Here is a 21916-nt window from a genome sequence, read left to right on the forward strand (position 1 = left end):
TATCTACTGGATGTTGAAGAACATGCAAGCTGGACTTGGTAGTCAAGCAGCCAGCGCGGCTGTTCAATTTTCCCAGCTCTTAAGAACACATCTACGTCGGCGGGAGATTCGATGCTGCTTGAGTATGTATCTTGAAGGGGGGGCACATTGCCGTTGCTGCTGAAACCGCACACGCTCCCGTCACCATCCCCAGCCCACGGCCCGACTATTAACTGTGTGGAAAATCTGGTCCAAGCAGTTGTTGGACACATTTCTTTACTTCCTCCGACAAGTTCTGCAATGTGTGGGGTCCGGATTTGGGAACCCATCAGGCATACTCTGTCCGATATGAACTGTTCGGATAGTATTGTGCGAGCAGTTAGTCCACTGTAGATTCTTTCGGTCAATAACGACGATGTGCCTCCCCTTCAAGATACTCAAAGCAACATCAAATCTCCCGCCGACGTAGATGTGTTCTTAAGCTTTCTTAAGAGCTGGGAAAATTGAACAGCCGCGCTGGCTGCTTGGCTACCATGTCCGGCTTGCATGTTCTTCAACATCCAGTAGATACCGGCAGGAGGTCGGTGTGGGAATACCAAAGCTGGTTACAATGAGACGGGGACGTAGAGTCGTGGGCAGCTCATGCTCTTGTATACCTATTGCCTCTCAAGGCTCCACGGCGGCACTGATGAGGATATAAGAAGGATTAGATTGGGGTGTCAAAGTGTTCAAGCCATCTCTCATCCTGCCAATCAATCCCCAAGATCACTCCAACAACTTCACTCAATAATCCTAAAGTCCCCATTACTCTAATTCTCCCTAGCCCAATCACCCCCATACTTACTGCATTTCAAGATGGTTTCCCTAGCATACCTCATCACAATTGTCGCAGTCTTTGTTGCGGTCGTTCGCGCCGAGGAGCTAACCGGCGGCAAGAAGTCCGATGTTGAATCGAAGTGGCTCGGCGGGGTCGGCTTCGGCCTATCTCCCTACTCGTACATGGGCTGGGGCATGCCCCTCATGGGCGCTAGTTGGCTCAGCCCGTGGATGTCGGGCTTGTACGGCGGCTGCTCCGCCTACAGCATCTTGGGCCCCCTCTACAACGGCATGCTCTTTGCCAAGGCCTCCGACTCGGCTACCAGCGTCAGCCGACGGGCCATTTCGCTCGACTCCGACCAACTCTTCCGCAGAGCTAACGACGAGCAAGTCTCCTGCAAGAGCAACACCGGCGAGACCCACAGTTTCTCAACACAAGATTGCCTTGGGTATGTACTCTCATTCATCAGCGCTCCATCCTCGATCCGTAATAAGCTAACCAACACTCTAAATATTCTCAGTGCCGCTCGTCAATTGGCTGAGAAGAGCCTCTCCAAGGCTTCTGTTGGTGCTTGCACATTGTCTCTTGTCAGCCCCAAAGACCGAGTGCTAGCCAAAGATGTGTAAGTATCCGATCTCGCCCCGACTTTCCGATCCGACCTTCTGTTTCTTACCTTGTTAACCGGCTGATAATGTTTTCCCGATTCTTGAATCATCCAGCTCTTCGGCTGCATTGGAGAAGGCGACACGTAGCATGTTGAAGGCGTGTGCGGACTCGTCGTCCAAAGTAAGCAGCACCCCGCCACTTTTCCAGACATCTTCCTCCGCTGACAGAAAGATTGATCCCCCCCATTAGCACGACCAGGCCCACCCTGCTGCCGACAAGGAAGTCGACCAAAAAGAGGTTGCTCTGCTACTTTCCAGGACTGCATAAGGAAATATCACCTCTTGCCAGTGCCTTTTCAAATTTTACCCTGTCCTTGTTGAATTTGTATCTCTTTCCACTTGTATCCAGCATATATCTACATGAAGCTCGTCAAACTTGTTGTACTAAAAATTTACCGGCAAAATGATATTTATAATTCCGAAGCTCATCACTATGGAGGCCCTGACACGCCAATCATGCCAAAACAAATAAAAAACAAAAAACAAATTTTTGAAAATGATAAATCCATTTTCCAATGAATCCAAGCGCCAGAGTTGCCATACAAGTACACAAAACTTCCTGCAATCTTCCAATGCCCCCACTTACAATTGTTTCAGGAGCATATTGGGCTTCTGCATGTGGAAGGGTCCGCACATCAACACATAACCTATCCCACATAGATGTACCATTGGTCCTGGGTACACACCTTGATGACTTCAGTCATTGTTGCCTCCTTGACCGGAGGGATTCCCCCGGTCAAGAGGTATGTACACCTCCCTGACCGGAGGGATTCCTTCCGTCAAAGAAGTGAGTCAACCCAGCGAACTGGATGTGTCCAGCTCGCCGGGAGGACCTCTCTCGCCAAGCTGGATACATGCACCCAGCTCGGTAAGGAAGGTCCCAGCAAGAGTCCACCCAGCAAGCTGAACATGTCCAGCTTGTCGGGAGGACCTCCCTCGCTGAGCTGGATACGTCAGGTCCGGTCAGGTCCCGGCGAGCTGGATATATATTTATCCAGCTCGGTGAGGTCCTGGCGAGCAGGATACATGTGCATCCAGCTCGGCGAAGGAGGTCCTCCCGAGGAGCTGGACACATTCAGCTTGCTGGGGGGACTCCTTGGCAACAAAAGGATCCCAGCGAGCTCAAGCAGGGTACATATGTCCAACTCGTCAAAAGGACTTCGCCGAAAGGACTTCTTGACAAGGCAGCCAGGTTGACAGCTGAGCCCCGACCGCCAGTCGGGTATACCTGACTATGCGACACAGTTGGATGGGCCGCGGGACACGCGTCAGTCAACCCTGGCGCGGGCGTTGGCATCTGTGGTGCGGGGGGATATATATAAACATCCTCCTGCTCACTGACTCAGTTGGATAGTCAGGTATACCCGACTGGCCTTGGTCGGGGTCCAGCCCTACCATGAGGTTAACATTAGCAATGGGGGCATAGCCTTATATTCTGTATATTTTGTATTGTGCTCCGTGTATGGGAGCGGAGGGGATGAGACACAGGGCGGGCCGGACGATTGGTGTTAGAGGTCAGGATGCACAATGGCAAACTTTGGTGGTTATCTATGTACTTAGATCATATGTACATAGATGTTTTAGCTTCCGTCAGTGACAGGTCCAAACCCTAACCCTGTCACTGCCGGGCACGTACAGTCAGGCTCTTGCACGCCCGGAATCCTTTTCTCTTTCCTCACCGAGATTGGATACCGGGATCAACACGTGGAGAGCTGACCGCCGCCGGACTGTGCCGTGCAGGTTAGTCAACCATGCTTAGCAATTCACCGAGATTGGATACCGGGATTGACACGTGGAGAGCTGACCGCCGCCGGACTGTACCGTGCAGTTTCCGAGCCTTTATAGGTTAAAAGCCTCTCTTTTCTAGGCCACGTTTGTCACAGGCCGTGTTTTCCATATCTGCGGGAGGTCGGTAGATGAATAGGTTGCAACAAGACATAGAAATAGAAAGGATTTGTCTGAGAGACGAAGGAGTCACCAAGGAAGAGATCGAAAGAATCTTACAGGAAAAATACCCCCCAAAACCCCACATCCTGACCAAAATGGCAGCCAACCCGAACAATGCGCTTGCCAACCTACAACAACAAATGGCCCACATGACGGCTGAATTGAATCGTTTGAAGGCGGCCCCACCCCATGTTCACGATCCGGTAACTGCCGCCGTTCGAGCGCAGGAGCACCGCCAGGAAATCATCCTGGGAAGTTTCCTAAAGTCACCCCTTAAGCTCCACCGAGAGGTAAACCCCGACCACGTTGTACTGTCCTTCAACTCGGCGAACTATGCCCAATGGGAAGAGTTGATCGAAGCAACACTTCAGTACGCTTTCTCCGTCACTGAACCGATGATCGCAAAAACCAACAACTTCACGGACCTGGCAACGGAATACAACCACGCTATTGCCAGTCTCATGAAGAATACGATTGACAAACCCCTACTCGGGATCATCAAGGCGGCCGGACATAAGACCGCGAAAGGTATCTTTGAGGCGCTCAAACTCAAATGTGAGCGATCGGATCGACGTCACAAAATTGATCTGATGACGACCTTAATGGAGCTAGCAAATGACACTAGCCTTGCAAATGAGCTGACAATGTCAGCGTGGGCTAAATGCATGAGTGAACTCGAGCAGTCAAAACTTACTCTAAATGAGGCGGTTGGGATTCTTCTCCAAATGAATTTCAAACCGGTCACCAGTACGGAATTGACAAAGTTCGAATTCTCGGTCGATCAGAACCTGAACGACAAAAAGGACCCGTCTTTTGCCAACGTTGCTACGGTCATTCAAGCCGCCACCGGGAAAGTCAGTAAAAAGGGAGTCGATAACATGGCGATGGACCTTGATCACATTCATGCTTTCAACCAAGGCAGAGGGAAATACGTCACACCTCAACGTCGTGCTCCCACCAATAAGTCATCCACGATTCGCCGTTGAAAGGGCCAAGTATTACAAAGGGTAAGGCCAGACTGAAGCGCAGACCAAGCGATACGGAACTGAATGCGCGTACTGCTCGGAAGATGGCCACTGGTTCGCGGATTGCTCAGAATATTGGCGAGCAGTGGCCATGAAGAAAATCAGCCCGCCCCCTCTGGATTTTGAGTCAAAAGATTTGAATTACATTCCCCCCCGGCGGTCTGAAAATCATGTGCGAAAAGTGAACTTCCCTGGCGTGACCGAAGGTGTCCTCCTCGACTCCGGTGCATCTGCGCATGTGAGTGGCGACTCCTCTTTCTTCGAACCGACTCGAAAACTGACGGCCCCACGCACATTCTATCTCGCCGTAACCGACTGTAACATTACCGTGACTGACATTGGAAGAGTGACGATCCCCACGCCAACGGGGAAAATTGTGATTGACGACGTCTACTTTGTGCCAGGTGTAGATGGAATCATTTTGTCAACAGGCCGGTTGATCGCGGCGGGTTGGAGATTGCAATATGAGGGGACCGATGCGACCTTGCTCAATCCTTGTAATAATCGCTACACAACAATCTTCCACAATTATTGTTGGTCCCTAGAAACAACCAAAAATCGCTCTCATGTCAATAAAGTCTCCCAATTGCCATCTTTTGATCCATATAAATGGCACTTACGCCTTGGTCACGCTTTGGATGAGATTGTGAAACACTATTTGAGGATAAATTACCCTGAGGTCAAGCTTAAATGGTCTGAGCTCTTCTGCGACCGCTGCACTATCTCCAAAAGCACAAACCGGAAGTCGCTTGGAGTTGAATCTCAAATTGTCCGGGATAAACCACTTGACATGATGGTTTCAGACGTTGCCGGGCCGTTCAAGGTAGATCTACACGGGATGAAATACTGCGTTACTCTTCAAGACCACGCCAGCACTTTCTCTTTTGTCGGGGCAATTGAGCGGAAAGCAGACGTACCAGATAAAATCATGTCCTGGATGGAACATCTGAAGAACTACTTTGGACGGTACCCCACCAATGTTCGATGCGATAATGCCCCAGAATATGTCCATGCTCTGCGGAAAAGACTAGATGTGATTGGCGTGAAAACGGCTCCAAGCGCTCCCTATACCCCTCAGCAGAACGGTGAAGCTGAAAGGCTAAATCGGACGATAGGCAACATGGCTCGTACGATGTTGCACGAGAGTGGCCTTCCTTGACGGTTCTGGAGCTACGCCTGGTCAACCGCTGGCCATATCAACAACCGGATCCCGAATTCCCAAACAGGGGAGAAGTCGCCCGTGGAATTATTCTATGGTGTGCGGCCTAACCCAGACGTTCTGTACCCATTTGGCGCAAAAGCATTGATCCACATCCCCAGCGATCGCCGCAAGAAACTGGACGAGCGGGCGCAGGAAGCTGTCATGATTGGTTATCCGGATGCGGGGGCAGGATGGTTGTTCTTCTCCCCTCGTGAAAGGCGAGCAATACACTCCACGGCAGCTGTTTTCCCGGATTTTCAAAACCTTCCAGTAAAGAAAAATGTCAAGAAATCAGATCTGGATTTCGTCCTCAACCAAATTATGCTGAAACTGGGAGAGGAGCGTACCGATGAAATTGCAGCAGAGGAGGCGAGGCAGATGGCTCAACTGAACCCAGGCCCAGAAATTGATCTGCCAAAGACGATCAAGGCGGCGTTGTCAGGAATCGATTCGGTATTGTGGAAGGCGGCGGCGACGTATGAAATGGACAAGTTTGGCGAGCTGGATGTATGGGAGGCGGTGGACCTTTTCAAGGGCATGCGGGTACTGGGCGCGCGATGGGTATTCTCGTTGAAGAGGAGGCCTGATGGGTTGATCGAAAAGTTTAGGGCGAGGTATGTTGCGAAAGGCTTCAATCAACAACTTGGAGTCAATTGCAACGAGACCTACGCTCCTACGGCATCTTTGAACACTCTGAGACTTTTGATTTCAATGGCGAAAAAATTTGGACTATCAACGGCAACATTCGATGTTAGTTCAGCATACCTATATAGCCCAATAGAAGAGGATGTCTATGTTCAACCTCTGGTCGAAATCTTCCCGGAATTAAAAGGAAGAGTAATGAAACTAAAGAAGGCGCTGTATGGTACAAAACAGGCAGCCGCTGCTGGTGGAAGTACTTCAAACTTACTGTGGAAAACTTGGGTTTTGAGGCGAGTGAAATTGAACCATCTCTATACTTGTTCCGGAAAGGTGACGGTTTCGTGGTCATCTGGTTGCATGTCGATGATGGGTTTGCGGTTGGTTCAGATGTTTCTTTATTGCACCAATTGCGCAACGGGATGATGAAAGATTTGGAGATCAAATGGAGCAATAAGGTCAAACGACTCATTGGCATCAATTTTGAACAACATCGTGATGGAATCTACCTGGATCAGAAACTGATGGCGGATAAAATCGTGGAAAAATATGGGCGGAAGACCTTCACCAGAGCGGTGGCGCTGAGCAAGGACGTGCTTGAGACTTACACTGGTGTGGCGGTAGACGCGACGGGATATAGATCTGTTATTGGCTCACTGATGTATCTGTCGAGTGGGACGCGACCTGACCTCTCTTTTCCAGTAAACCTGTTAGCTCGTTTTAGCGCTAATCCCAGCAAGACTCACTGGAACGCGCTCGACTATTTGATCGGATATGTCAAGAAAACATCAGGAAAAAAGTTGGCTTACCATGGGAAGGGCGACAACTTGCGATTGTGGACGGACGCAAACTGGGGGGGCGAGCACGAGAAGTCTAGGACTGGTTATGTGATGACACATTGTGGGGATGCCATTGCATGGGGCTCAAGGCGGCAAACAGTGGTTGCACTTTCAACGTGTGCAGCAGAATATTTGGCGCTCTCTGAAGGTTCCCAGCAACTAGCGCATATCATGAATATCCTGGACGACATCAAGCTATATCCTCAAATTTCCATACATGTCAACAATGAAGCCGCAATTTTGATTGCAACTGACAATGCATCAAAGAAAAAGACAAAATATTTACAACGTGCTTTCTATTTTGTAAACAACTTGGTGCGGGCAAATGACATCAAGCTGGAATGGACGAGCACAGTGAATCAGTTGGCGGACGTATTGACAAAGCGGCTTGGCGCGACAAAAATGGCGGAGGCGGGGATTAAGCTAGGGTTGGTCGATTAAAGTTTGCATGCGTGGGAGGGGGTGTTAGAGGTCAGGATGCACGATGGCAAACTTTGGTGGTTATCTATGTACTTAGATCATATGTACATAGATGTTTTAGCTTCCGTTGTAAGACTCAAAAGTGTTCCTGAGAACCTTTTGCTGAATGGAGAAGGGAATGATGGAGGTGCAAACTCTGCCCTTCTATACTATCAGATAACAAGACCCACCAAGGTAAGCTTGGCAAGTTTTAATGAAGTGATAGGGTGGGTTGGTTCAAGATGAGCTTGTTGATGACACTGAATAAATTGTTGTTTATTGTTAATGTAAGGGTTGTTATGTATGTAGGTTGTTAAGTATATATAAGGCTGTAACTGTAAATGTTGGGGTGACTGTGATTGGTGAGTAATGAACTGAGGAGCTGACAACTGGGGAGGAGAGAGCTCCTTATATAGACAAAAGTGGAGCCCCAGAGGGCTTGTGGGTTAGGGTTTCAGCTAATCTAGACAACAGTGTGAGGGATTTTAGCTGGTGGGAGTAGATACAAATGATGTCATACTGTGTCTAGAGTACATAAATGATGTCATAAGAATGCAGTAGGGCCGCATGAAGGCTGCGTAAAGTGACAGTAGACTGCATGAGTTGACAGGTGGATGCAGGGGGTGCATAAATGAATTCTGAGGCTGCAGAGTCAGTGTGTGATGACATCATAATATGAAATAGAAGAGTACTTGATAATATGTAATGACTGTAGTCTGATGGGGAGATGTATGTTTGTATCCTGTGATGTGTATAAGCATAATGCTGTGATCCTTGACTTGAGGCTTGTGACAGGCTGGTGACTGGGTATGTTGAACGTGTGATGGGTGTCCAGTGTCCAAAGAAGTGTAGGTTCCAATCCAGCGGGGTTCAGGTGATGCTTCCAGTGGTGACTAGGGGTAAAATTAGCCGCAGAATCCATTTCTGAGGTCTGTTTGATGGTATCTTGAGGCGTGTTGTGAGTAAATATATGTATGAGAAAAAACTTTTGATTTTTCACTTTTCCGTCTACCACACCGTCAGTGACAGGTCCAAACCCTAACCCTGTCACTGCCGGGCACGTACAGTCAGGCTCTTGCACGCCCGGGATCCTTTTCTCTTTCCTCACCGAGATTGGATACCGGGATTGACACGTGGAGAGCTGACCGCCGCCGGACTGTACCGTGCAGGTTAGTCAACCATGCTTAGCAATTCACCGAGATTGGATACCGGGATCGACACGTGGAGAGCTGACCGCCGCCGGACTGTACTGTGCAGTTTCCGAGCCTTTATAATTGGGGAAGGGTGATGGCAAGTCTGGCATCTTGGGGGTTGGTTGTGGCACAGTTGGCGGCCCAACACCGTCAAACAGTGATTCTTCCTGAAACTTGGCATGTACGGTGGATGAGATCAATATCAGCCTGGCAAGTATGGCGGTCCAGGGGCATGTTTTGAGAAAATTGTGACAAGCTTGTCATTTCAGGGGCGGGAAATCAGGGTTTTTGATTTTTTATGGCAAGATTGGTGCGTCAGGGCCTCCATACATCACAACCTTCTACAAGTTTTTTGCACATCAGAAAACAAAAGTAAGAAGACGTGATGTTCACAGAGAAACTGTTTCTCGTAAATCTTTTAGAATGTCAGTCAGTAGTAGTAGTTGAAGAATTAACAAAACAGTCATCAAGAAATAAAGAAAACAGATGTTGCAAAAGATGATAAGAACCAAAATAAATACCAACAGTTTGTGACGCAACAATATAACTCCAACAATCTGAACAGGAAACAATGAACAAAAAATACAACCAGATTCAAAGAACAAGTAAGCAACAAATGAAAATTTAGTATGGTTAATCCACAAAAAAATAAGAGAGAAAACATATCAAAACAAACTATTTGATTTAGCTCATATCGTGCTGAATTGTACTCCTGCTGAATCAAATTATCATTTATTGAAGATCTAATAATCTATGATACCCTCTGCTCTGCTCCGCAAAGCTCGGCTCGGCGCCCACCATGCGTGGCTCAGCTCGATGATCATAATGGTTGCGACGAAGTGGACAACAGCCCGTCCTCCAGGCCCCACTCCACCAGCCACCCCGAATCTTGCACAGGATCTGCCCGTCTTACGCCGATGGTTATCATGCAGTTCCCGCAGAGGACAGGCGTCAACAGCTCCGAAATCATCCACACTCAGGCTTCCATACACCCGTTTCTGTTGAGCAGGCTCGCTGGTGCTTGTAATCAGAGCACAGGATGGTTTTGTTGGGCCAAGTGGAATCAGTCTTCGAGCTTGGAAAATGCTCCTCTGTTTCAGCTATGCTTTCGTATGGATCCTTGCAAAATATTGCTTGTGGTATGTTTTGCCCCTTCCTAAGTTAGCATCAGTTTTTTGAAATATTGTTTGATAAGGGCTGCAAACTGCAAAAATGTTCACGTTTATGGTCCAGAGCTGGATGCAGCAATCAAAATTGCTGTACTGAGTGCTAATGCTTTCCCTCAAGTAACATCTGTTTCCCCCCCAACCAGCAAATCAATTCTCTCAAGCCATCTGGACTAATCTACATTCAAGTTTTATTTCCCACCTTGTTCTCCTCCAAAACATTGCCTTTGTGATATTTTGTCCTTGTTATGTCTCAATTGCGTTCAGATGTAGGTATGCAAAGGAACTATGCTACTTGAGGCAAGATGGGAGCAAGATGATATACAAAAAGAAACGCCGGGCTGAACAGTCTATGTATGCAGAGAGAGAGACAGAAGGTATGTATTCACAGGCTTGGAGCGGCAAGGAAAAGGAAGCAGGGAAGGAACGAGTCTCTATTTGGCGGAGCTGCACCCAAGAATGCATCTATTTACTCTCTAAACAACCCAGAAAAAAACACAAGAAAAACGCAAACGTTTTGGAGAAGAAGACACAAAAGAAAGGCAAGAACAAAACAAGAAATGGGGTCTCCATTATAAACAAGAAAAACCGTGCCAAGATAGGTCAAGACGGCCTATGAAAAGAAAGGACAAGGGTTGAGCACATGGAGGAGTGAGGCGAGGGAGCGCGGAGACGAGGACAGAGAAGAGAGAGAGAGGGGGGGAGGAGACTCACAAGAAGTTGCCGATGATGAGGCACGGCAGGCCGAATGAATCTCTGCGCACGGTGAACGAGAACGTGCAATTGACGAGGTCGCTAACGACGAGAGTTTTGCCCGCATGGGCGAACTCGTATGGGTAATTATCCGCATTCACCGGGAGCGGATCGGAGGACGAAGAGGCGAGGGTGAGGCGCGGCTTGGACGGGCCGGCCGGGTCGTCCGGGCCCGTCGTCGGCGCACTCGATTCTTCTGCCAGCGAAGGCTTGGGGTGCGGCTCATCCGTCGGTGGCGCGGTCGACGGGGAGGGCGAGGCCGGGCGGGGCTGGTCTTCCGGCTTCTTCGTGGGTCCCGCTTTGGCCTCCTCTTTCTCCTTGAATCGGTACAACACACACGACGTCAACACCGCCTGAAAATAAGGGGGGAGAAAGAGTCAGAGACAGGGCGGGGCTTGTCGAAAAAACGATGGGGGGGAGGAGGGGGTGTGTGGACGGACCTTCTGGCCCTCGTCGAGTGCGATCCGGTTGAATTTCTCGAGGAAGTTGAGCCCGCTATCGGCGTCCCAGAGTTGCTGGATCTTGATGAACTGGGCGGACTTCTTGGGGTGGTGGTTGTCGAAGGAGGACAGGAGCGAGAAGCACGGGAAGGAGTGGATGCCGACCAAGCTGTTGAACTGTTCATTGGTCTTGTAGATCTCCCCGCTCCGTCGCCACATGCAGCCCGGGATGGGTAGCGTGTCGAGGATCGGTAGACAGGTCACTAGGTTCCGCTGGAATTGGTATTCCGCTTCGACTAGATCTTCTGCACTCTGTTGACTGGTGATCGTCTGTGTGTGTGTGTGTGTATGGGTTTTGAGAGATCGTCAGTGATGGTCGATCGCAGATGGTATGGTCTGCTCAACTTACGGAAAACAAGGTTTGAGCTTCGGTCCAGAGCGTTTGCATCTTGCTCTTGGAAGGCTCGGGTATTCTGAATTACAAGGGAGGCCAAGTGATTAGATAATCGGCAGGGGGGGCCGGTGTATGTGGCTGCTCAACTTGGACTCGATCCACTGGGCGGTACCTTTTTCGGAGTCGGAGTAGTCAAAGGTTTCGAGGCCGGAGCTGCGGATGATCTGGCCCAAGCGGTCTTCCCTGTTCTGCTGGGCATCGAGGGGCTGGAGGGGGTCGAGATGGGTGAGGAAGTCGAGCGAGCAGGAGTCGTTTGAGAGGATCTGGTCGTAGTTGATCGCCGCGGGCGAGATGCCGGTGGTCTCGAGTAGCTCGTGGTTGAGCGAGGACCTTGGTTGTTGGCTGGTGGTGGTACTGCCGATCGTCTCTGAGAATAGGCCGGGGTAGGTGTTGAGGAAGTCGCTCAAGTCGATCATCGGTCCTTCGGGCTTCGAATCTGGGGCCTCCTTGCTGTCTTCGAGCAGGGTGTGCTTGATGTATCGGTCGGGCTCATCATGGGTTGCCGGTTCGGGTTCTTCAAATAGCTTGAGTGCGCCCGAGCCTCGGAAGAAAGCTACAGCGCAAGTGGGGGGTTAGATATGCACTCGTGAGAGTGTATGTGTAGACAGACAGACCTAGGGATTGGTCGAGAGGGTTGCTGGTGGGCGAATCGGTGGATGAGGGGCTGAGCAGGAGGCGGGGGCTGAAGAGGGTGGTGAGATGAGAGAGCTGGTTGATGGGGTTGTGGTGGAGATGGTCGACTGCTGGGGCGAGGGCGTTGTTCTGGCAGGGGCCAGAGATGGCGGGGTCGATCTGGGGAGGGTCGTTCTGTTTCTTGAATTGGGGCTGGGGCTGGGGCTGGGTGTTCGCAGTGCTCGACTGGGACTTGATGGTTGCCAGCAGGCTCGATCGTTCGCTGGCCGATGGGGGCTCGTCGCAGCACAGATGTCCGATCTCTCGCTTGATGCTGTGGAGGGTGCAGGGTCAGCAGATGGCTGGTTCTGCGGTAGATGGAGTGTCTGACCATCTTCCGCACGGCCGGGCGTCATCGCAGGTCATATGGGAGCGTTTGCAGAACAGACATGCCTGGCGCAGTGGGAAGCGGGCAGGGTGAGTGTTTGTTGTGTTAGTTTGGGATAGTTGGGGTGCGTGCTTGTTTACCTTGGCTACTTTCCGTCGCTTGGCCAGCGGCTTGCCAGCCGTGCTCGTCGTGGAGGGTGTTTTCTGGGGGTTGAATTGCTGCTGCAGCGGGTGCTGGTGTGGGTGGGGTGCTGACATTTCTGAAGGGAGTAGTACACAGATCGGAGCTATTCAAACTCGCCTGCAGCCCATACATAAGTCGATAGCTCATTTACATAAAACATCACCACCCGGCAACCTCCGCCCTGCTCCGTCCGAGTCGATCTGACTCCGTTCTCACTGAGACACCAGCACGCTCAAATTTATGTCATGATCAAAAACTGCTTTATGAGCTAGCTGATAGGACAAATCATGGATTGAGATATATGGTTCCACTGGCAGTGTTGGTTTCAACAACCCCAAGCAATTAGCATAATTATGGTCTTCAAAGTTGAAATCATAAAATTTTCAATGCATGAAATCATAAAATCATCAAGCTTTTAAGTGGTACTTTTTCATGTAGCATTCCAGAAATATTGCACTGCTTCGAGTGTTTGGGTGGTAGTGTACATACATGTCTTTTTCAGCTTGGAAGTTTATGATGGTGTTGTGATTTTATGCAAGTCAACTTTGAATGCCATAAATTAATGAAGGGCCATGTTGATCCTAATCTAACACAAGTCCCCCCTGGTGGGTGACTTGCTGTGGCTGGCGGCAAAACTGCCCCTCCCATAGGGATCAGGGACTTGTGCACAAGGTCAAATATTTGGCTGAGACAGAAATTGCAAATGGCTGGTAGCCCCAGCCAGCCTCCCCCTCAGCTCCTGTGGTCCTTGCCCAGAGCCAATCAATGCTTCTGGACCTCAGCTTTCATTTGGTGCTGGTCTCATCTCCTCAATCCCAACCATTCTACCTGTACTAATCTTTCAAGGATAAAGAAAAGAATGAAGAAATGTAAAAAAGGATCTACAACCAACGGTGAAACAGATACAATACCACACACTACCTTCAGATATTTGTGTATTGTACCTGCTGACAAATATAGAATTAGTAAATATAACTGTATTGTATCTGCCTGTAGATACAATACCATAGTATTGTATCATTAAAGTAAAGCTTTATTTTCTTGTTTTATTGCCATATCCATCAGTACACTCTTTGGAATGCGGCAATGTGAAGAATATTTCTTCATTGCTCTCTTAACAACCAAGGTAAGAGTTACTCGGTTTCAATCAATCAAACTTTCATGATATTTGCTAACATTTGATTGAACCAGTCAAGGACTGGAAACATAGCACAATTGGGTGCTGCTCTTGCGGCCCAATGCCATTCCATAACTGATCCGCTCAAAACGTGGCTAGCTTTGGGGCTAATTTTAGATGACAGTGCTCCAATTGATGCACTCAAATGGTGGATCCAGCAAAAGACCGCTGGCAATACACACGGTGGGCTTTTGCAAATGGCGCTTGATGTCTTGAGCTGCCCAGGTAAATTTTTCATTTGATGATTCCTTAATGTTATATCAGAAAGCTGATGTTTCTCATCTAAATTTCATATTATTTAGCAACGTCAGTTGATGTGGAACGCGCATTTTCCTTTGGCTGCCATAATGTAAACCAATCTCAACACCGTCTCAACTCAGTTTCCGTTACTAGGGGTATGTCGGTGGCGTTTTATTCAAAGAATAACCTGATTGAGCCAGGGGCTCTTAAAAAATGGAAGGATGGCCTCAAGGAAGAGCAAAAGAGAAAGAGAAAAGGGTAACACTCAAGCTCACAGTGTAACACTTTTAGTTATTGTTTTATTTTTTCATTTCATCATGTTTCTGGTTCCATACATAGTATATGACTAACTACACATAGCGTAAAATGAAAGTAAAGATTTTTTAAACTCATCACCAAGGGTTTTGAGGGCAAAAAAACAAAAAAGTACCCATGGTACCCGCGAAAAACACCCGCGGTACCCGCCGGCGGGTGCTGGGTGGGATTGCGGGTGTCCAGAATTGCTGAAAAACAGCGGCGGTACCCGCACCCGCCACGGGTACCCGGGTTCACTCGGCGATCCTTAGTTGCACGGCGGGCAGACCCATTTGTCAGATTTGGGTTGGGCCATCCTTGCATGATGTCAAGCTGCCCTTCAGGTTGGCCTGACCCTACCCAACCTCCCGTCTGCTAGTGTTCCTTCCAACAGGAAGGGCAGGTGGACCTAGTCTGACCATGCTGACCCGCGAGGCAGCATGGTTGGCTTGTCTGATGCGTCCAGCCAACCCATCTGCCTGGTGGGTCAGCATGGTTGGCTTGCCCTCAAGGTTTCCAATAGGTTGGCTGCCCCCAGAAATGAGCCAACCTTCCCAAAAAATTACTGGACTAGTTGACCTGTCCATCAGAAACTCATTTGAGAAAGTGAGTTTCCTGAGACCACCCTTGAGTTTTTTTCACAGTGACCAGTACAATCTGCCAATCATGCTTGCGCATTGAACAAAGAAGAGAAACAAAAAAGAAAAAAAATGTTGGACTTTGCACTGTTTGCTCTTCATGATAAGTAGGGAGTGGGGTATATGATGTTGACTGTGGTGGTGACTAATATCAAGATTGTTGTTGCCGTAGTAGTTGTGAGCAATTGCACTGGTGAGTGAACAGCATCTGAATGCATGGCTTGGTTGCCGGATTGACTCCTCTGTGGACACTTTTTTGCTTCTTGGATCTTGTCATGACCCTGGGCCCTGCGGCCGACGTTGATGTGACAAAAGCTCTGAATATCGTAGATGATGGTGAGAATTAGCTCTACAGCTTATTCTCCCAAGACCAAAGTATGGTCTTTGGGGTAGGCAAGTGTCACCATTGTAACCTAATTGATTAGGTTACAACTATGGTATTCAAAATTGCATATGCCACTGTTTACATAAAATCATAAAGCCAATTTTGGCTGGGAGATGTCAGCGTGCATAAAACTCAAAGTGACATCTCCCAGCCAAAATTGCAGTTTATGATTTTATGTAAAAAAATCTTATGCAATTTTGAATACCATAAACAGACGTCTGGGTAATTCCAGCTTGAAGCCCAACGTCCGGGTGGAATTTATGGCCTAGCCGCCGTCGGGGTCAGCCCGACCTTCCGGACTTTTTCTCTTCCCAACGTCCGCTCTGCAAACCTTTCCTGCAGGGGCAGATGGGGGGCGGCCAACGTCGGCGCGGACGTCCGCCCGCCGTCCAACTGCACCCGCAGTGTAGGGACTTGTGTCCAGGTCGAGGCACAGGTCCCTCCCGCAAGCGGGAGGGTGCTCGCGCCCCGGGAGCACAGGGGACATGTGTCAAGTTCGGGTAAACAAGTGGCAAGTTTTATCGATCTTGTAACTTCCCCGTTCTGACAAAAGTGATTCTGTCCAGGAAGCTTCCAGCCAGCTCGACCGCCTTCTTTCGACACGTCCTCGTTTCCAATCGACTTCGAATCCGGTCTCTCCAACCGCTCACCGAAAAACCAACCGCTATTCGATGCTCATTCCATTCGATCCGAACCTTCACCGCACATCTTCTAACCAATCTAGCCGATCCAAATTCGCCGATATTGATCATCATCAAGTCGTCTTCCCAGCATTTTTGTGAGTTGTCTTTAAGGTTTTATTGATCCTGTCACCACACCGTTCTGACTAAGTGATCTTTTTCAATCGTATCCTTCTGTTCAGGAACTGACAGCCTCCTTGATCGCCTTTCTTGATAAGCTCTAGCCTTGGAACACTCGTTTTTCAGCCGTTTTTAAATTCTCTTTGTGCGAAGGTCAACAGCTCCAAGACAATTTTTCAACTAGTCATGTCTTATCTAGTCTGAATAAATTTGATAGCAGATGAACAGCGGATCGTTTTTCTTTCATGCTTGGTTGCCTGCTTGTTAGAACGTTATCGGATCCGATTGATTTCAACTCCAGCTCTCCAGATATGAACACTTTTGATCTGAATTTCGCAACGTCTATCGTTATTGATTTGCAACCTCTTTCTCATTTGCTGTTCAAGATTTCTCCTAATTGGTCGTGTGGACACAGCTCTTTTGATAACACGCTTACTTGTTGTTTCCTTTTAGGTTCATCACTGATTACTGATCAGTCGATCGTTCTCGTAATCCATCTTCTGTTACCTTCAGAGTAGGTTTCAAGCCGATCGGCTGATCGTTTTTTGAGTATAAAAGCCGGTCTTATTTTTCCATTTTTGACCCATCACCCATCACACCACCCTCCATTCATCGACTCCACGAACTCGACACTGAAGCTATCATGACATTGCCTTCTCCAAATGAAGTCGCGCCGGTCATCGAAGCCTCCTTTTCTCAAACCGAATTCAATCACCTGCGAGACTCTGTGTTAAATGAAATCATCAAGTTCTGTCACAGGAACCCTCCTCGCAACCAGTATGAAAAGATGCGTCTAGTTGATTTATATCGGGAGATTCGTGATGCTTTCTCGAAAGTACGTCTAGTTTATTTTTCATTTACTTTTATAGATTTTAATACTAATTGATTTGTGTTTCTTTTGTATTTAAATCTTTAAAACTTCTTTTTTTATATTTCAAGACCAACATCCACGTCCCAATCCAAAAAATTAATAAGGAAAACCCCGAGGCGATTGGTTTGGGATCGGCTTTGGGTTCTGGTGAGATAGCAGGTCAAGTTATGTGCGCTAGCCCGGTTTATTACAGTAATCAGAGCAGTAAGCACCTCGTTTCTTTCTCTTCTCAAGTATAGAAAGGTTTAACATGTGTTTGTTGCTGCGTATTTTCTAGCCAACACCGCACCGTTTAACTCCTCTAACTCTTAGGATCCGCCCAGCAGCTGCAGACAAGCACGGTAAGATCCATTCCATTTATTTTTGAATAATGTTGCCCACTGGAATTTCAAGCTTTTATTATATACTAATACTAGTTGATCTTTTTTCAGCGGTCCTTGTGATTTTTTTTGTTATTCCGGTAATTTACCAAGTTTTATCTAGTTTGAATCAAGTGCGCATGCGCCTGTTGCAATACTGCATCCCCTTGCCATAATTAAACTACCCAAGCTTCAAGTAGCTTCTGAGTTGTCCTAATTTTTGTTCAATGAAGCCCCAAGAAAATTCCAAACTCAGCAGTATGGCCTACTGTCCAAAAACAAGTTCCAATGGAGAAGAACTGGTAGTCTCCTTAGAGCATTCGCATTCGTTTGCTAAGTTTTCGGGTTAAGTAAGCCCGGGTTTGTTGGCAGGTTAGCTGACGAGGTTGCCTTCAAGTGGGCAAACGCATTCGTTCGGTCAGTTTCAGGCTAAAGTGCGCTGAAATGAGTCGCAGACCGCCCTAGCCTGAGGCTAGTTTTCAGGTTAAGGCTCGCTAAATTTAGCTGACCTTAGCCTAAAATCAAACCTGAGGCTTGTTGACCCGGGGTTAGCCCGGACCGATGCGATTGCCGCTCGGGTTAAGTTGCCCAAAATCGTCAACTTAACCCAACGAATGCGAATGCTCTTAGTCAAAATTTGATCTGCAAAAAGAACTCATGGTAAATAAGTCTGCCATTTTTTCCCTTTAGATCCACATAACTTTACCAGAGTATCTTTTATGGCTTCATGCCCATGTGGCATGCTCAACCATCCCCTTAACCTCTGAATAATAGTGAGCTGTGACCTTAAATTGTATTCCTCCATCTTTAAGAGAACCTTGAAATTGGGCCCCAAATTTGGCTCTGCCATCTACAACTATGGTGTGCAGTGTGCCATAGTGGTTTATCCAGTTTTCATGAAACCACACAACCATTTGTTTTGCCTGAATTTTTTCCAATCCTATTGCCTCAATCCATCCTGATAAATTTTCCTGTGCAAGAACTAAATATTTCCATTTACCAGCTTTGATGGCATTGCACCAATTCAGACTTTCCTCAAAAATCTCCCACACTACACATCACCCCCTAAAAAAACCTGGCTCCCATCCCCCAGTTTGCAGCATCAATGCACAGAAGGCTACAAAACATGCAAAGATACACATGTATTGTTACATCAATATATATGTATTGATACATCAATATACATGTATTGCTTCATTGATACATATGTATTGCAACATAAATACATTTTGCTACATGCAATACATATGTATTGCTAAAACAATACATGAATTGATGTATGTGTATGGCTGACTCAATACATATGAATTGCTAAATGCATTCATGTGTATTGCTAATTTGATACCTGCTTAGCAATCACCAGGGAGGGATTTTTTGCACTCTCTAGAGAGTGCCAGACCATAATTTCTCTCTGGAATTCTTCCATATGTGAACCATTTCCTCATGTGTAGCTCAATTGTGGGTCAGCTGTATGTTTATACTGAGCTCATACTGAGTTTTTCCATATCCAATCTTGTGTGTTACAGTGAGTTAAGCTCAACTATTGGGGTTCTCCAATCAATTGCTGGTACACATAGGGATCCTCCACTTGCTGGTGTGTACTGGAAATCAAGTGGAGAAACCCTCCAGTTGAGTACCAGTATGATCATGCATTGAGTGGATACAACCTCCACTCAATGGTGATTTGGAATGCCATCAAGTCAAGACATAATCCATTTGATGAGCCTGTGTACTGTTCATGGAGTGGAGAGCTTCACTTGATGACCATGTATACTGGCCATTGATTGGAGAAATCCTCTGCTCAATGACTAGTTTGTAAGCCATCAAATAGAGGTTTTATCCTCTCAATTACCAGTATGTACTGTGAGATTATGGTCTCAGGGGACCGGCATTCTTCTCATAAATTGAGAAGAATGCCGCGAGCCAAAACAGCTGCGGAAGATGGTAAGCAAAGCAAACCCTTCCGCAGTCCAAGCGCAGAGCGGCTGATGTTGGAAAAACTCTGTTTACACCTCTGGTGCTTACAGGTCCAACGGAAGCAAGCGGCAAGACTCGGCTCGAGGAAAATCCCGACCGAAAGTCATTATCTGAAAGGATCACCACAAGCGCCAAAGGTAAGCGGTGGGATCAATACTGGAAGATAGAGATAAGGCTGGAGCTAATGCACTGCTCACTTTCTGCTAGACAAAGTCGACGCAAAAGAAATCAAAACCACCAATTCCTCTTGAAGAGAAGGAGAAACAATCGGTGAGTTACTGAACTACAAAGCTAAAGCAAAGGGAAACAAAAAGACTAATAAGCAAGCGCGGCTGCTAAAACTGCAGATAACGTCACGAGTTTACTACGTCATTTCTCCAAAGCTTGAAAAAGCGGGATAGCGTTCAGCAACGGTTCTTTACGTGTAAGAACCGAACTTGGGCTGCACCGTAGGGCAGAGCAAGAAAACTGATGACAAGTTATCTTGGGTTGGGAAACAGACCGAACGGTTTCGCAGAGCTTCATCTCTGTTCTTTTCTTTTTCTCTCAAGTTTAATCAGTAGAGAGCGGCCAATCTCCTGCTCTTAGGTAAAAACATCTTTTACCCTCAACTCTCTAGATAAAATCAATTGTATATAAATCATAAGTCTAGATTATCTAACAAGAAATAATACTCTTAGTTCTTTGTCTTCTTTCATGTACTGGCCATCAAGTGGAGACACCATCCACTTGATTACAGGGCACTGGCATGTGAAACTTTCAGCTCAATGACAAGCAAATAATGGTGGTGGATGTAAGCTTATGGTCAAGCTTCACTGATCTGGGCGTCTTGGGAGGTCTCAATGGGGCGGGGTACAAGGTCAAACCTTGGAGGGAAACACTTCTGGAACCTAACTAGGGATGCATTGCAACTAGTCCAGGGGAAGTGTCAGTACTTCCCTGCTGTATTTACAATTAGAGATGAGGAAGAGGAAATGCTCACCTAGTCCAGGGGAAGTGTCAGTACTTCCCTGCTGGACTAGGAGGGCGCGGGTCAACAAGGCCTAAGAACTTGGTCCGAGGTGATTTGGTGACATCCTTGTGACTCCTTTGGTGAGGTCGCGGGGCGTGCGCTCACATCCTCCCCTCCTATAAGACAAGTGGAGGGGGCCGATAGGCTGGGTGGTGGCGTGGTAGGTGGGAGAGATGGTCCCTCGTCAGGACTGGATGAGGTGGCTGTAGAGTTTTCCAGAGAGGCTTCAAGCGGTGTTGGAGGTGATGGTCGGCGTTTGATAAGCTCCTTGACCTTTGAGATATGGAAGACCGGGTGTCGTCAATCGCCCGGTGGCATGTAATTCGATGTTTTGGCCATGGTTGGAAACATTGATTATTTGGTATGGTCCCTCAAACCACGGCTTCAGTTTGTTGGTTCCTGGTTGGTGTCTATCCCGCCAGTCGGCCAAGTTGAGCCACGCCTTACATCCTTGCACAAGTGGCTCGCGGTTTTTGCGTCTCTTATTGTGGTGTGTTGCCTGTCTGATGCGGCTTACCCACAGGGCGTCCCGGGCGTCTTCCCAGCTGCTCTCGCGGAGTCTTAGCCAGTTGTCTAGGGCGGGGATCGGGTTGTCGTCCGGCAGCAAGGACGGAAAAAGCCGCGGTTGTCGTCCAAAGACAAGTGCAAATGGGCTGACCCCCGTCACCCCATTTGTTGCACTATTTATTGCAAATTTGACCGCAGGTATGGCTTCTAGCCACTTGCTGTGCTTCTTGATTGCTGTCGAGCGCAGGATTTGTCCAACAGTTTTGTTGGTGCGTTTGCTCCGACCGTCCGCCTGCGGATGGAAAGCCGAAGTCATGTGGAAGTTGATGTTCATCCTGGCCATCAGAGCCTTCCAGAATTTGGACGTCCATGACTTATCGCGGTCACTAATGATTGATCGCGGGGCACCAAAGGTGGCGGTCCAACCACTGAAGAAACGGGAGGCTACTTTCTCCGCTGAGTCCGTTTGTAAGCAGGGGATGATTTTTGTGAACCCCGGCAGCCGGCAGGTGACTGTCAGGATCATGTTGTAATGGTTGGATTGTTTCAGTGGGCCCACAAAGTCGATGGCAAGGTTGGACAGCGGTTTTCTGGGTATTGGTGGGGTCAGCATTTTTCCTGTCGGCGCTGTAGTTGGTGCCTTTGTGCGTTGGCATACCTTGCACGAGGAGGTAAATTCTAGCACATCCTTTGATAGTCGGGGCCAGAAAAAATCTGAGGGTAACTCATCTAGCCTTTTCTGGTAACCTAAGTGACCAAGGCGGCCGTGGGCTTCTTTGATCAACATTTGACGTACATTCCCTATGGAGGGAATTATCAATCAATCTTCCAGGAAGAGCAATCCATCCACGTCCACGCAGTCGTCTCAAAGTGGTAGGGCACTGCGTGCATCCACG

General features: G+C 48.0%; 2 protein-coding genes across 2 annotated transcripts; one reads left to right on the plus strand and one right to left on the minus strand.

Annotated features, from left to right (window-relative positions):
- Nucleotides 1-10533: 10533 nt before the first annotated feature.
- On the minus strand, nt 10534-12920 carry PtA15_8A599 (uncharacterized protein; the record flags this gene model as incomplete). The annotated part of the gene is made up of 9 exons (XM_053172044.1): nt 10534-10543; nt 10645-11036; nt 11124-11442; nt 11540-11596; nt 11665-12130; nt 12192-12523; nt 12581-12642; nt 12718-12780; nt 12912-12920. The coding sequence occupies 9 exons, from the start codon at nt 12918-12920 to the stop codon at nt 10534-10536; spliced, it is 1710 nt and encodes a 569-aa protein (XP_053023248.1).
- A 402-nt stretch (nt 12921-13322) lies between these two features.
- Nucleotides 13323-16363, plus strand: PtA15_8A600 (uncharacterized protein; the record flags this gene model as incomplete). Its single annotated transcript, XM_053172047.1, has 3 exons — nt 13323-13334; nt 16061-16272; nt 16357-16363. 3 exons carry the CDS (start codon nt 13323-13325, stop codon nt 16361-16363), a joined length of 231 nt encoding a protein of 76 aa, XP_053023249.1.
- Nucleotides 16364-21916: the final 5553 nt, after the last annotated feature.

Source organism: Puccinia triticina, chromosome 8A, assembly GCF_026914185.1.
Source record: "Puccinia triticina chromosome 8A, complete sequence".
NCBI classification, from domain to species: Eukaryota; Fungi; Basidiomycota; class Pucciniomycetes; order Pucciniales; family Pucciniaceae; genus Puccinia; species Puccinia triticina.